The sequence below is a fragment of the Manis javanica genome, chromosome 2 (assembly GCF_040802235.1).
Source record: "Manis javanica isolate MJ-LG chromosome 2, MJ_LKY, whole genome shotgun sequence".
NCBI lineage: Eukaryota > Metazoa > Chordata > Mammalia > Pholidota > Manidae > Manis > Manis javanica.
In genome coordinates, this window is record NC_133157.1 from 137,691,583 (window position 1) to 137,705,695 (window position 14,113).

The following is a 14,113-nucleotide window of genomic DNA, read 5'->3' on the forward strand; positions in this document are numbered from 1 at the left end:
GTGTATATACTGCCTTTCCCATGCCCACCCCCACATTATGTGTGCTAATAGTAATGCCCCATTTTCCCCCTTATTCCTCCCTTCCCACGCACCCTCCCCAGTGCCCTTCCTTTTGGTAACTGTTAGTCCATAGTCCATTCTTGGGGTCTGTGAGTCTACTGCTGTTTTTTTCCTTCAGTTTTTGCTTTGTTGTTATACTCACAGATGAGTGAAATCATTTGATACTTGTCTTTCTCTGCCTGGCTTATTTCACTTAGCATAATACCCTCTAGCTCCATCCATGTTGTTGCAAATGGTAGGATTTGTTTTCTTCTTATGGCTGAATAATATTCCATTGTGTATATGCACCACATCTTCTTTATCCATTAATCTGCTAATGTACACTTAGGTTGCTTCCATTTCTTGGCTATTGTAAATAGTGCTGCGATAAACGTACAGGTGCATCTGTCTTTTTCAAACTGGGCTGCTGCATTCTTAGGGTACATTCCTAGGAGTGGAATTCCTGGGTCAAATGGTATTTCTATTTTGAGTTTTTTGAGGAACCTCCATACTGTTTTCCACTATGGTTGAACTAGTTTACATTCCCACCAGCAGTGTAGGAGGACTCCCCTTTCTCCTCATCCTCACCAATATTTGTTGTTGTTTGTCTTTTGGATGTTGGCCATCGTAACTGGTGTGAGGTGATATCTCATTGTGGTTTTAATTACCATTTCTCTGACGATTAGCGATGTGGAGAATCTTTTCATGTGCCTGTTAACCATCTCAATTTCTTCTTTGGAGAAGTGTCTGTTCAGCTCCTCTACCCATATTTTTAATTGGCTTATTTGCTTTTTGTTTGTTGAGGTGCATGAGCTCTTTATATAATTTGGATGTCAACCCCTTATTAGATATGTCACTTATGAATATATTCTCCCATACTGTAGGATATCTTTTTATTCTGCTGATGGTATCCTTTGCTGTACAGAAGCTTTTTAGTTTGATATCATCCCACTTGTTCATTTTTCTTTTGTTTCCCTTGCTCAGGGAGATATGTTCATGAAGAAGTTGCTCATGTTTATGTCCAAGAGACATTTGTCTATATCTTTTTCTAAGAGTTTTATGTCTTTGATCCATTTTGAGTTAATTTTTGTGTGCAGGGCTAGACAATAATCCAGTTTCATTCCTGTACATGTAGTTGTCCAGTTTTGCCAACATCAGCTGTTGAAGATGCTGTGATTTCCCCATTGTATATCCATGGCTCCTTTATTGTATATTAATTGACCATATATGCTTGAGTTTATGTCTAAAATCTCTATTCTGTTCCACTCATCTATTAGTCTGTTCTTGTGCCAGTACCAAATTGTCTTGATTACTGTGGCTTTGTAGTAGAGCTTGCAGTCAGGGAGCATAATTCACCCTGCTTTACTCTTCCTTTTCAGGATTGCTTTAGTTATTCGGGGTCTTTTGTCATTCCATATGAATTTTAGAACTATGTGCTCTAGTTCATTGAAGAATGCTGTTGGTATTTTGATAAGGATTGCATTGAATCTGTAGATTGCTTTAGGCAGTATGGCCATTTTGACAATATTAATTCTTCCTACCCAAGAGCATGGGATGAATTTCCATTTATTAGTGTCCTCTTGAATTTCTCTTAAGAGTGTCCCATAGTTTCCAGGGTACAGGTCTTTCACTTCCTTGGTTAGGTTTATTCCTAAGTATTTTATTCTTTTTGATGCAGTTGTGAATGAAATTCTTTTCCTGATTTCTCTTTCTCCTTGTTCATCATTAGTGTATAGGAATGCAACAGATTTCTGTGTATTAAGTTTGTATCCCACAACTTTGCTGAATTCAGAAATTAGATCTAGTAGTTTTGGAGTGAATTCTTTAGGGTTTTTTATGTACAATATCATGTCATCTGCAAAGGGGGACAGTTTCACTTCTTCCTTGCCAATCTGGATGCCTTTTATTTCTTTGTGTTGTCTGATTGCCATGGCTAGGACCTCCAGTACTATGTTGAATAAAAGTGGGAAGAGTGGGCATCCTTGTCTTGTTCCCAATCTTAAAGGAATAGCTTTCAGCTTCTCGCTGTTAAGTATAATGTTGGCTGTGGGTTTATCATATATGGCCTTTATTATGTTGAGGTATTCGCTCTCTCTACCCATTTTGTTGAGAGTTTTTATCATGAATGGATGTTGAATTTTGTCAAATGCTTTTTCAGCATCTATGGAGATGAAAATGTGGGTTTTGTCCTTCTTTTTGTTGATGTAGTGGATGATGTTGATGGATTTTTGAATGTTGTACCATTCTTGCATCCCTGGGATGAATCCCACTTGATCATGATGAATGATCTTTTTGATATATTTTTTAATTTGGTTTGCTAATATTTTGTTGAGTATTTTTGCATCTATGTTCATCAGGGATATTGGTCTGTAATTTTCTTTTTTTGTGGTGTTTTTGCCTGGTTTTCATATTAGAGTGATGTTGGTACAATTTCAATCTTTTTGAATTTGCTGAGGTTCTTTTTGTGGCCTACTATATGATCTATTCTTCAAAATGTTCCATATGTACTTGAGAAGAATGTGTATCCTGTTGCTTTTGGATGGAGTGTTCTGTAGATGTCCATTAGGTCCAACTGTTCTAATACACTGTTCAGTGACTCTGTCTCTTTACTTATTTTCAGTCTGGTTGATCTGTCCTTTGGAGTGGGTGGTGTGTTGAAGTCTCCTGAAATGAATGCATTGCATTCTATTTCCCCCTTTAATTCTGTTAGTATTTGTTTCATATATGTAGGTGGTCCTGTGTTGGGTGCATGGATATTTCTAACAGTTATATCCTCTTTATCATTATAATGTCCTTCTTTGTCTCTTGTTACTTTCTTTGTTTTGAAGTCTATTTTGTCTGTTACAAGTACTGCAACTGCTGCTGTTTTCTCCCTGTTAGTTGCTTGAAATGTCTTTGTCCATCCCTTTACTTTCAGTCTGTGTATGTCTTTGGGTTTGAAGTGAGTCTCTTGTAGGCAGCATATAGATGGATCTTATTTTTTAATCCATTCAATGACTCTGTGTGTTTTGATTGGTGCATTCAAACCATTTACATTTAGGGTAATTATTGATAGGTATGTACATATTGTCATTGCAGGCTTTAGATTTGTGGTTACCAAAGGTTCAAGGTTAATTCCCTTACTATCTAACAGTCTAATTTAATTCACTTTGTGTGCTGTTACAGACACAACCTTAAGTTTCTCTTTTTGATTTTCCTCCTTTTCTTCCTCCTCCATTCTTTGCATTTTATGAATCATATTCTGTACTCTTTGTCTTTCCCTTGGGTGACATCTATTTAGCCTTGGGAATACTTCCATCTATAGGAGTCCCTCCAAAATGCACTGTAGAGGTGGTTTGTGGGAAGTAAATTCTATCAACTTTTTCTATCAACTTTTTCTTATCTGAAAATTGTTTAATCCCTCCTTCAAATTTAAATGATAACCTTGCCAGCTATAGTATTCTTGGTTCAAGGCCCTTCTGCCTCATTGCATTAAATAAATCTTGTCACTCCCTTCTGGCCTATAAGGTTTCTGTTGAGAAGTCTGCTGATAGCCTGATGGGTTTTCCTTTGTGTGTGATCTTTTTTCTCTCTCTAGCTGCTTTTAAAAGTCTGTCTTTATTCTTGATCTTTGCCATTTTAATTATTATATGTCTTGGTGTTGTCTTCCTTGGGTCCCTTGTGTTGGGAGATCTGTGCATCTTCATGGCCTGAGAGACTATCTCCTTCCCCAGATTGGGGAAGTTTTCACCAATTACCTCCTCAATGACACTTTCTATCCCTTTCGCTCTCTCTTCTTCTTCTGGTACCCCTATAATATGAGTATTGTTCTGTTTGGATTCATCACACAGTTCTCTCAATATTCTTTCATTCCTAGAGATTCTTTTTTCTCTTTGTGCCTCAGCTTCTTTGTATTCCTCTTCTCTAATTTCTATTCCATTTACTGTCTCTTCTACTACATCTAATCTGCTTTTAAATCCCTCCATTGTATGTTTCATTTCAGATATGGAATTTCTTAAAGGTTGAATCTCTGACTTAAACTCATTCCTGAGTTCTTGAATATTTTTCTGTACCTCTGTAAGTGTGTTTATGATTTTTATTTTAAACTCTCTTTCAGGGAGATTGGTGAGTTCAGTTTCACTTGACCCTTTTACTGGGGTTTGTGAGATTTTGGTCTGAACCATATTCTTTTGACGTTGCATATTTCTGTGTGGTGCCCACTAGTGCCCAGGAGCTCCAGTCCCTGGAGCTGCTCAGCCCCTAGAGTGAGGTTGGGGGTCATAGGGGAGCAGAGCTGGTGCCTGGGGGGAGGAAAGATCTGTTTCCTGATTCCTGTCTGAGGAGCCTGTCTCCAGTGTCAGAGCCAGTGGGCCATCATGTACGTGTAAGTCTCTGCGCTTCGCGTCTCTAGCTTTTGTAGGTGGGGCCTCCCTCTGGCTGGCCTGATGCCAGCACAGTGACTGCAGGTTTGTGAGCAGTGCCGGCAGGCCAGAAGGAAGGTGCAGCAAGCTGCATATCACAGTGGGGGGACTCAGAGCTGAGTAGGCAGCCAGGGGGATGGGGCACCTGAAGCTGCTGCAAGTTCCCAACCTGCTGGGCAGAACGTGCCCAGACAACCTTGTCCAGCTCTCCCCTCCCCCGCACAGGAAGCCCTGTGCAAACCCTGCCCCATCAGCAGCCCTCTCGCTGGGAGGAAGCCTCTCAGACTGCCTGCCTTTCCCTTGTCCCAGAGAGGCCGGGTGTAGAACCCCTCTTCCACAAATGGCTGGAATCTGTCTCTCAAGCTCTCCACCTGTCTGAGCTTCCCAACGTCCAGAGCACCACACAGTGAAGGTTTCTGCTCCCAAAGCAGACCTCCAGGGTTGGTGTTCAACAGTTCTAGCTTCCACCCCCTACCCTGCTCCGTTTCTCTTCCTCCTGCCAGCGAGCTGGGGTGGGGGAAGGGCTTGGGTCCCGCGGGATTAAGGCTCTCGTACTTCAGCCTGTTTTGTGAGGTCTGCTCTGTTGTAAGGTCTGTATGCAGTCTGGTTCAGCCTTCTTTCTTCTTGTTGTTTTAGGGTTAGTTGTATCAATTAACTACATTTTCATACTATCTGTGGTTTTGGGAGGAATTCTCCGTCTCACCTCTCATGCCACCATCTTGAATCCTTGATATGGTGAATTTTTAACAATTGATTTTGAATGTCAAAACAAGCTTTTGTGCTTAGGATAAACACCACATGGTCATGAAGTGTTATGTTTTTTTGTATATTGCTGGTTTTAATTTGCTAATAAATTGTTAAAACATTTTTTTTCTCAAATCTGTGTTCATGAGGGATATCTATATGTACTTTTCTTGTGATGTTTAAGTGGGATTTTGGAGCCAGGGTTTTTATGCCATCATATAAGTTGTGAAGTTATAACTCCTTCTCTATTTCCAGAAAAAAAATATTTTACAGTGACAAAAACTTTTTTAAAAAAATAATTGAATAAATTCATCAGAAGTAAAGGGAGCCTAGAGTATTTTATTTTGTATGAGTTAATCTCTTGAATGGATATGAGACTTCTCTGATAGTCTCTTTTCTCCTTTCGTAACTTTTGATAAAATTTTCAAGGGTTTTTCCATTTCAAACAAGTTGTCAATTTATTTACATGAAGTTATTAACCATATCCTTTCATTATTATTTTTCATATGTATTGACTTGCAGAAATGCCACCTCCTTCATTCCTTGTATCTATAATTTGTATTTTCTCACTCTTTTGCTAGAATATTTTTGCTATAGGTTTTATTATTGTTTCCAAAAGACCCATTTTTATCTTAGTTAATTTTGTCAATTATTTTGTTTTCAATCTCACTGCTTTCCACATTTATTTTTACATTTTCTGTCTCCCATTTACTGTGTTTTAATATGCTCTTCCATTTCTACTTTCTTAAAATTGAAACATAAATGAGCTTACACATGCTTTATTTTGTACACTAAACCTTTACATTTTTTAATAAATCTTTAAATTTTAAATTTCACTTAAATATTTAAATTTTTTAAATCTTTAAATTTCACTCAAAAGACTGCTTTAGACACTGTCACAGAATTTGACATACTGGGGTTTCACTTTATTCAGTTCAAAATGGACGTTTTAAAGTAATATGTGTATGTATTAACATTGTCTCAAAAGAGAGAAATGCTGTTAAACATCAAAAGAAAAAGTAGCTAAAACAAAGTATGAAATTATTAAGATTTAAAGAGTAGAAAAACTATATTCAAGCTAGTGTAGCAAAAAAAAGCCTATAATCTCCTTAACACCAAGAAATGTATGAAACTTTAGAGTAATAAAAGAGAAGAAAAAATTAATTTACTTCTTTGAGCTCATTGGTTCATATGTTGAGTGTTATCATGACCTCTGATGCTTGTATTTAAGCATAATATTTTAAATAAAAATTGGGGGTCAATTACATCAGTAGCTCATATTTATCAACATTAAACTCCAAAAAATAATGTTTTTCAAAAAATCAATGAAACAGAAATCAAGAAATATGTATTCTAATCCTGGCCATAAAAATTATTAAATAACTGAAATCTTAGAAAATTGCAAATCGTTAAGACACATTACTCATCTTAAAAAATTAGATCTTAGTAGGTATCTCATGAGGATCTAATAAGCTTTTTAGTTGCAATTTCACAAAACTGGATAGCATCAATAAGAGCACTTCCAATTATAGAATATGCCAAGAACACTTGTAAAGACAGAGTATGTGCAAATGTTTTTTGCATCATGGAAAATGATGGTATTTAAATATAGTATTAGTTAGTAGGTTGAAACATGACAATAAATAGCATTTGATAGACAAACAAAATTCTACACTATTATAAGTATGGCTCATAAGTGGAGGTCACTCCAGATAATGAAATAAAGTAATATTTTATAAGGTTGTATGTTTTTCTGAAATTAATAGTAAATATTGGCAAGTCTCTTACAGGGCCTCATTTTAGTCACTTAGCCTACAGTCAAAATTCTAGCTTTGATGTAAGTGAAATGAAAATGTATTTTTACTACCTGCTTTGCTTGCTATATGGAGTATACTAAAATATTTAATGTGGAATGCGTCAGTCAGGAACATTCTAACCAGCAGGCTGTTTTTTTCTCCCCACAGGTGCTCCCAGTGACCAGAGCAGCGGAACTTCTTCCCCTCTCTGTGACAGTGGCTTACACCTCAACTACCATCCCAACAATACAGTAAGATGAGCCACAGTTCAGATTAGTAAGGATGTAAAACAAAGAAAGCCTAAGAGAACATATATAGTTGTAGTGTGCAAAACTGCCCTTAATTCTGGTTTCTCAGATATATTTGAAATTCTTGGTTGCTTCATCATTTGAGTATTACGATAAAGCCAGGAAGGAAAAAATAAGTAGGTCAGGTTTTTTTTTATATCATTTTTCTCCTCTCATATCTATATTTAGCCCTTTGTAAGCTATAGAGACTTTTGAGAGGTCACATACAATGTCATATAATCATTTTGTAACATTGCATATTCCATGTAATTTCATGCTCTAAATGATTTGACATTACTTTTATCATTTTTCTTTCAAAATCAGATGGTTTAAAGTAGCAATTTAATGTGCTACTTGTTAGCAATTTCTTAGCAATCTTCTTGCTAAGGTTTCTTAGCAATTGTCAAGTATACCAAGGAATTAATGCAAAGTGAGGATATCTAACCTTCTCATTATGTCAAAATGTAATGAATATTAAATTATACAGGTATTTCATAATTGATAAAGTTGGCATGCTCATTTTATATATGTTTTATAAATATTCAATTATCTTTTTCATTTGGATTTTAGAGTAAACAAGTTTTTTTTTTAATAAATATCTTCTCCTATGAAACCCCTTGTATTTTACCCTTCAAAATATTCCCACACTTAAGGACAAAACAGTTCTCTCTGGTCATATGTTAAGGCTAACAATTATCCCCTGTGCTCACAAATGTGAAGAGCAGCAGAGCTGGCTTTAAGTAGAATTTTATTTTTCTATTCTACAAACTAGTATATATGAGACATATAGTTTTTTCTGACTTGTATGATTCATCCTCCAGTTGAAATTCTTGACCTAATTGTGTATTTTACTTCAAATGCTGCATTTGAACATCTTCAGGCCTGCATGGCCTTCGTTGCTCCACTTCTGTCCCTCACCTTGTGCCACAGATCCCCCAGACCAAGTTACCTGTACAGCGTAAGCCAACCACCTGGGTGTATTTCATCTGGCCGCCTTCTTTTCGTTGCCAGAGAAATAATTGTCATTATAGAGGATGTTTAAAGCACTGATCTTCAGAAGATGGCAAGATCCTAATGACTAAATTAGTGCTGCCCTCAGCTTCCTTCTCAATTCTACAATCTTCTTACAGGCTCCGACCAGATCTTCACCTCTTATGTTAGCAATGGCTTTTCTCACCTTTCTCCTTGCAATGTAGATGCTTTGATACTTTTGATGCCCCTCTGGTGTCTTTGCTGGGCTGGTGCCTCTGCCTTCAGCTGCTGAGTGTGGCCACCCCATCCCCAGCTGCCCCTCCCTTAAGGAGCTTCTGCCTGAGACTCAGGACCCACATGCCTCCCCTGCAGTGGCTGCAGCCAAGAACTTGATGGAATGGAAAGGCAGACCCCCCCCAAGGCAGGGCCTTGGCAGATGGCACAGAGCCTCCCATAGGTCTATCTCTCTCGCCAGGTTGCTCCTGCCTCATTTATTGCTTCCCTCGTCCCCACAGGTTTCTCCTGAGAACTCTCCCTCCACATGTTACTCACACAAGAATCCCCATCTCACCTCTGCTCCTAAGACAAGAAGGAAGAGCTAATTTCTGTGAGAGTGTTTGGTAACATTTTTATTCTAATTCTCATCCTTGCACTCTTTGTAATAATAATTAGTAGAGAAGTCAGAGTAGAGGGTCTATGAGTAAGAAGAACTCACATTTGTTTTTAACTCATTCCATTGACATACACAAAAACACCTATGTAATTGATTTATGAATTGTGTCTCTGTGTGTTTGCTTGATATAATGTCCTCTTTCAGAAAGACATAGTTAAAGCAAGAAAATCACTCAGTAATTCTGTACAAGACTGTTCTACATAAATCCAGCCATATAAAATTTTAATCAATTATTCATACATTTTTCTTACTGGAGTTATGTCTTTCTATTTTTAAGAGAAACATTTTATTTCCTTTTTTAGCATGAAGATTGAACATTATTTTGACTTGCTGAAGATATCTAAGTCCAAGGGAATTAATGATACTTATGATTATAGAGAATAAGATCCATGATGTAAGAAAATTCAAATAAAGCACATTAAAAATAAGAAAATAATCTCAATGCATTTTAATTAAATGAGTATTTACTGAGAACCTACTCTGTAGAAATACTTCTCTAGGTACCATGGAGAAAAGTTAATTAAGGTTCCTGACTCAAAAAATTTAAAATTCAGATCTACAGACAAATGCATAAAGTGAACTGTACGTAATACAAGTAGGATAGGAACACTGGATACCAGGATACCAACATTCTAATACTGGAGAAAAGGGCTGCTAGAGACTTTGAACATATGACTTGATTGAGGGACCATGAACAAAATATTGGCCCTGTCACCCATAGGGGAAAGTCTTTGGTCCTGATGGGGTCGCACAGACTCCCACAGATGGCGCTGTTCTCTTTCTCTTCCTATCTTGAGTAGGCTCTGATGAGGTGGAGAGTGGAGGACATTTCTACTCACAAGTTTGTAAAATTAGGAGCAAAGGCATGTTTTCTTCTGACCCATCACTAAGTAACAAAGAACAGTGGGAACCTGGAAGGAAGTATGCATTGTGACATGTATTTTCCAAAGAATATGTGCATATTATAGAAAGTCTCCTTCAGAGAAACATTCAGTCCCCTGGTATGTCTAAATCCTGAGTTCTCTCCTGGACCCAGGAAACTCCATTTTTTAATACCTATGCCTCAGTTATTCTCTGAAGCCAATTTTGAGTAAAGTAGGCACTATTTTAGTTTTCTGAAATAGCATTTTAAACATATGGGAAAATAATTCATATTAACATCACTCCACTGTCTTGTATAAAAATATAGTCTATCATTCTAAGGACTTGAGATCACCAAATTTTAGGGTATATGAATATCTGGTTTCCCAGCCAAGGAGAAAAGGAATTTGCTTTGTGCTCACTGGGAGACTTACATTCAGATAATCAGCTAGCCAGATTCTGAGAAACATTTTTCCTAAGTGTATAACTTCAATGAATACTTTCTATGCCAGGTCCTCAACAAAATTTACATTAGTATTTTGCCCTGTATGCAATTCTATTTTGGTAACATGATTGTTCTTGAAGTTATTGTGTGACAGTATACCTTGAAATGTGTTAAGTCTTGGAAAAAGAGTCTGTTTTAAAGCAGAGACTATGTAAATGCTATCTTTCCCATTCATTTATTAATATTGTAGGAAACAACGTTTTTGGCATCAAGGAACAAATTTCTTGGAAAATAGCTGTTGAGGGCCTTAAAACCATAAAAATCATTATGTTCTTAGATCATCTTTTTTCCATTTAAAAATAACTCTAGGACTATTACAGAAAGAAGACTAGAAGGCAAATTTATATTCTATTTTCATAATTCAAATAAATAAGGATAATCTTCAAAGGATACTAGGTATTCCACTGTAAATAGCATATCTGTAAAGTGAAATACATTAAGCTGGATCAGTTCAGAAGCTGAAAGTGATGTTTTATAACTTTGATACACAAAGACATCAAGCTGAGATGCTATCTTAGAGGAATGTCAAAGATCACAGGTGTTTCCATATCAGCCAGTCTATAAAGTCTGTAAAATACAATTTGTAAAACATCATACTCTCCAATGTTCCATTGCCCATGTCTTTAATATTCTTTTACATTTTCTATCCCATTTCTTTATAGAACATATAAAGTAAGGGGAACTCTCTGCTTTTCAAGACAGATCAGGAAACATCTTTAAATAATTTGCCTAAAATTACATAGTGAAATTGTGAAATATTCAAGAGAGAGCTCTCAGTTATTCTTTGCATGTTTTTGCCTCCGATCATGACTGTTTAATGTTGTGTTATGATAGGTCCCTGGAATCAGAAAGATGTAGGTCTGAGTGCCCCAGGCACTATCATTTGCAGGCTGGATGACCTGGGTAAATTCTCTACTGTAGACCTCTGCAGAAGCCCCTGGGCCCTGGATCCTGTGAGAAAGTTCCTCCTGTAGCTGACATAGGGCTTGGTTATAGGGCAGCTTGGTGAGACCTGGTCACTTAGACACCCTGTGGTCAGTTCTGTTCCCTCCGTAGGAACCTAGTCTGTTAACCCCAGTGTCCTAGTCACACAGGATTATTGTTTCTTCATGTCTTTCATGCAGAAAAGGTGGGGAAGCAATAACTTAATGCTTCTTAAAGAGCATTATGTTTTTCCTTTGTTAGAAGACCCTTATGATAGCCTTATTTCTGGAGATAGGCACAGTATGGCACAAAGAGTTTAAATAACTTGCTGCTAGGTGGAAGGATTAGTTCACTGGGAAAGGTGGATCTTGAGCCCACGTGATCTGATTCTGATTCAGAGCCCGAGCCCTTACCACCCTTTGTACTGCCACCCAGCTGACCCCATGTCACATGCTGACCATCTATAACATGAAAACCAAGAGAAACATAAACATGGAACTAGGTTTGTGCCTTTGTAATTACCAGATAAGCATTAAAAAAAACGGTCTTGTGTCAAACGATAGGTGTCTTAGAGGCTAATTACCACTGGAGGGCCCCACTGAGCAGTCTTCACCAGGTCACCCTTCTGGGTATTCTAAACTGATCCCAGAATTTAGCAGGTTTTTACTAGCACAAGTGGTGACAAATAACACAGTGTCAAAGAACACTCAACTTTTTGTGAAAATAATGGAAGTTTTTTTTTCTCCCAAGCAATTTTGAAGGAATTAATACTTGAAAGAGAAGGCTAATATTTCAACTAACAGGGTTTCAACATCTAGACTAAAATAGGACCTTCTTTGACATCATCACTCAAAAATTAAAGAATCTATAAATTAGAAAAAAGTCAGTGTCAACAGTTCCCAGATCAAATTGAGCCTTGGAATCCTTATACCCTGGGCTGTCACAAATGTCCACACAAATACAGGTACTGGTCCCAGGAAGAAATTTCAACTGTGAAGCTGATAACAATGAAAGAAGCATACATCGTCATCAAGTGAAAGCTCATATTTTATTCAAATATATGTTTTCTCTATACATGAGGGAAAAACCCCACACTTCTAGTGAAACTTAAAATACATGTAATTTTAAACCAGCAGTAGTTAATTCAACATAACATGAAAACAATATGAGAAAAGACAAATATTTAATTAACATGAAAACCAAGGACATGCATTTCCTTCAGTACTTTTTAAAAGTTGTTGTATAAGAATATTCATTCTACCTTAAAGTATGTACAAGTTACTGATAAATTACAAAAACTTATACCAGTGTTTAGTGCTGAGCAGATACTCAGGAAATTTTGGCTAATTGAATGGACTACAACCCATTTTGTTTTTGTCACTCACTAATTCATTGCCATTTCATCTGGCCCATCTGGCCTGTTCTTCAGTGAATTAGGTGCTGTCATACCTTATTTTTCCTTCTTTCTCCCCTCCCCACATTTTTCATATGCTTTCACTACCCTTTTAAACCTCACTTTTCTTATAGAATTCCATTACTAAAGAAGTCAACAAGTACAACTGTATGCTGATGCGCATGGATTTCTTGTGGTATTCTATAAATGCCTTCTGAGTATCTAGGGGAAAAAATATCCCCCAAATGAAAAGGATTGTGACACAGAAACTTAAACTACAGAAACTTTAAATAAAACACACACACACAAGAAAGAAAGAAAACACTACCAATGTTTGTATCTTTTCAGGACACATTGTCATGTTCCTCATGGCCAGCGTCTCCGGGCCTGCGATGGGAGAAGCGGTGGTGCGACCTGAGGCTGATCCCCCTGCTGCACTCGCGCCTCTCTCAGTATGTGCCTGGGACGGATTTGTGTCGGTGAGTTTGTGTTACTGTGTTCTGACTGTCTGCTGATGGAAAATGAGACCTACAGTCAAACTTATAACTTGAGTGTAATGATTATGATTCCTACCTTCAGCACATCTCTATTAGTAGGAGGAAGAACTACAAAAGAGTTAGAATACAGTAAGCCGCTTACAAATCTGACGGTGAACATCCTTAGCTAAAACCCAGCCTCTATTCCTAAATTATCATAATGGATTCAGTGCTGGTTTTATTGTTTTGTTTTTTATTTCTTGTGTTAGTTCAGTAAGTTGTTTTTCTCTCAAGGAAATGGTAGATTTCAGTGAAATAGCAAAATTTATTTTCTCATAGTTGATAGACTCAATTTTTCTCTTTTTATCCTGGTCAGTTTTACTAAGGGATTATAAATTTTATCAGTTTGTTTTTTCAAAGGACTAATTTTGGACTTTGTTGAAGCTCTTCATATGTGCATACATTACAAATCATGAGTTTCTGTTTCTTGTTTCCATTCCTTAAATTCTCTGGCTTGACTTTTTGTACTTACAGTTTTTTGAGATGGAAGTTCTAGGGGTCCAGAAATGTTTCTGTAAAGCGTTTTAGGCTCTGCAGGCCCTAATGTCTCTGCCAGAACTATTGAACTATTGAACTCTGCTTTTGTATCTTGAAAACAGGCATAGACAATGTATAAATGAATGTGCAGGACTCTTTTCTAATAATAATTTATGAAACAGGGGGCAGGCTGAATTTGGCCCATAGACAATAGTTTGTCAAGCCCTAGTTTGGTCATTAATTTTTCAGACTTTCTTTCCTAATATATGTAATCAGAGCTACACATTTCCATCAAAGTCTGCTTTAGCAGTACCCACAGTTTTACTATTACATCTTGATTTATTTATAGAATTTTTGAGTATTTCACTTTGTATAGTTTTACAAAGGAAGTGGTTGCTCTAGCTACTACAATATGTGTACATATCTTATCATGCTACTGTTGTTAATGACTTACCACTTTGAATGAAATACAGAAACATTATTTCCATTTAGGCCCTTTTATCTGT

The 14,113-nt window shown here is 37.0% G+C and overlaps 1 protein-coding gene across 1 annotated transcript in view; it reads left to right on the top strand.

Annotated features, from left to right (window-relative positions):
- Positions 1 to 14,113, top strand: part of SNTG1 (syntrophin gamma 1) — an 832,887-nt gene that overhangs the window by 606,808 nt on the left and 211,966 nt on the right. The window contains exons 10-11 of the mRNA XM_073229494.1: positions 7,148 to 7,230; positions 12,943 to 13,073. Of these exons, the coding sequence (XP_073085595.1) occupies positions 7,148 to 7,230; positions 12,943 to 13,073 (214 nt within the window). The remainder of the gene's footprint in view (positions 1 to 7,147; positions 7,231 to 12,942; positions 13,074 to 14,113) is intronic.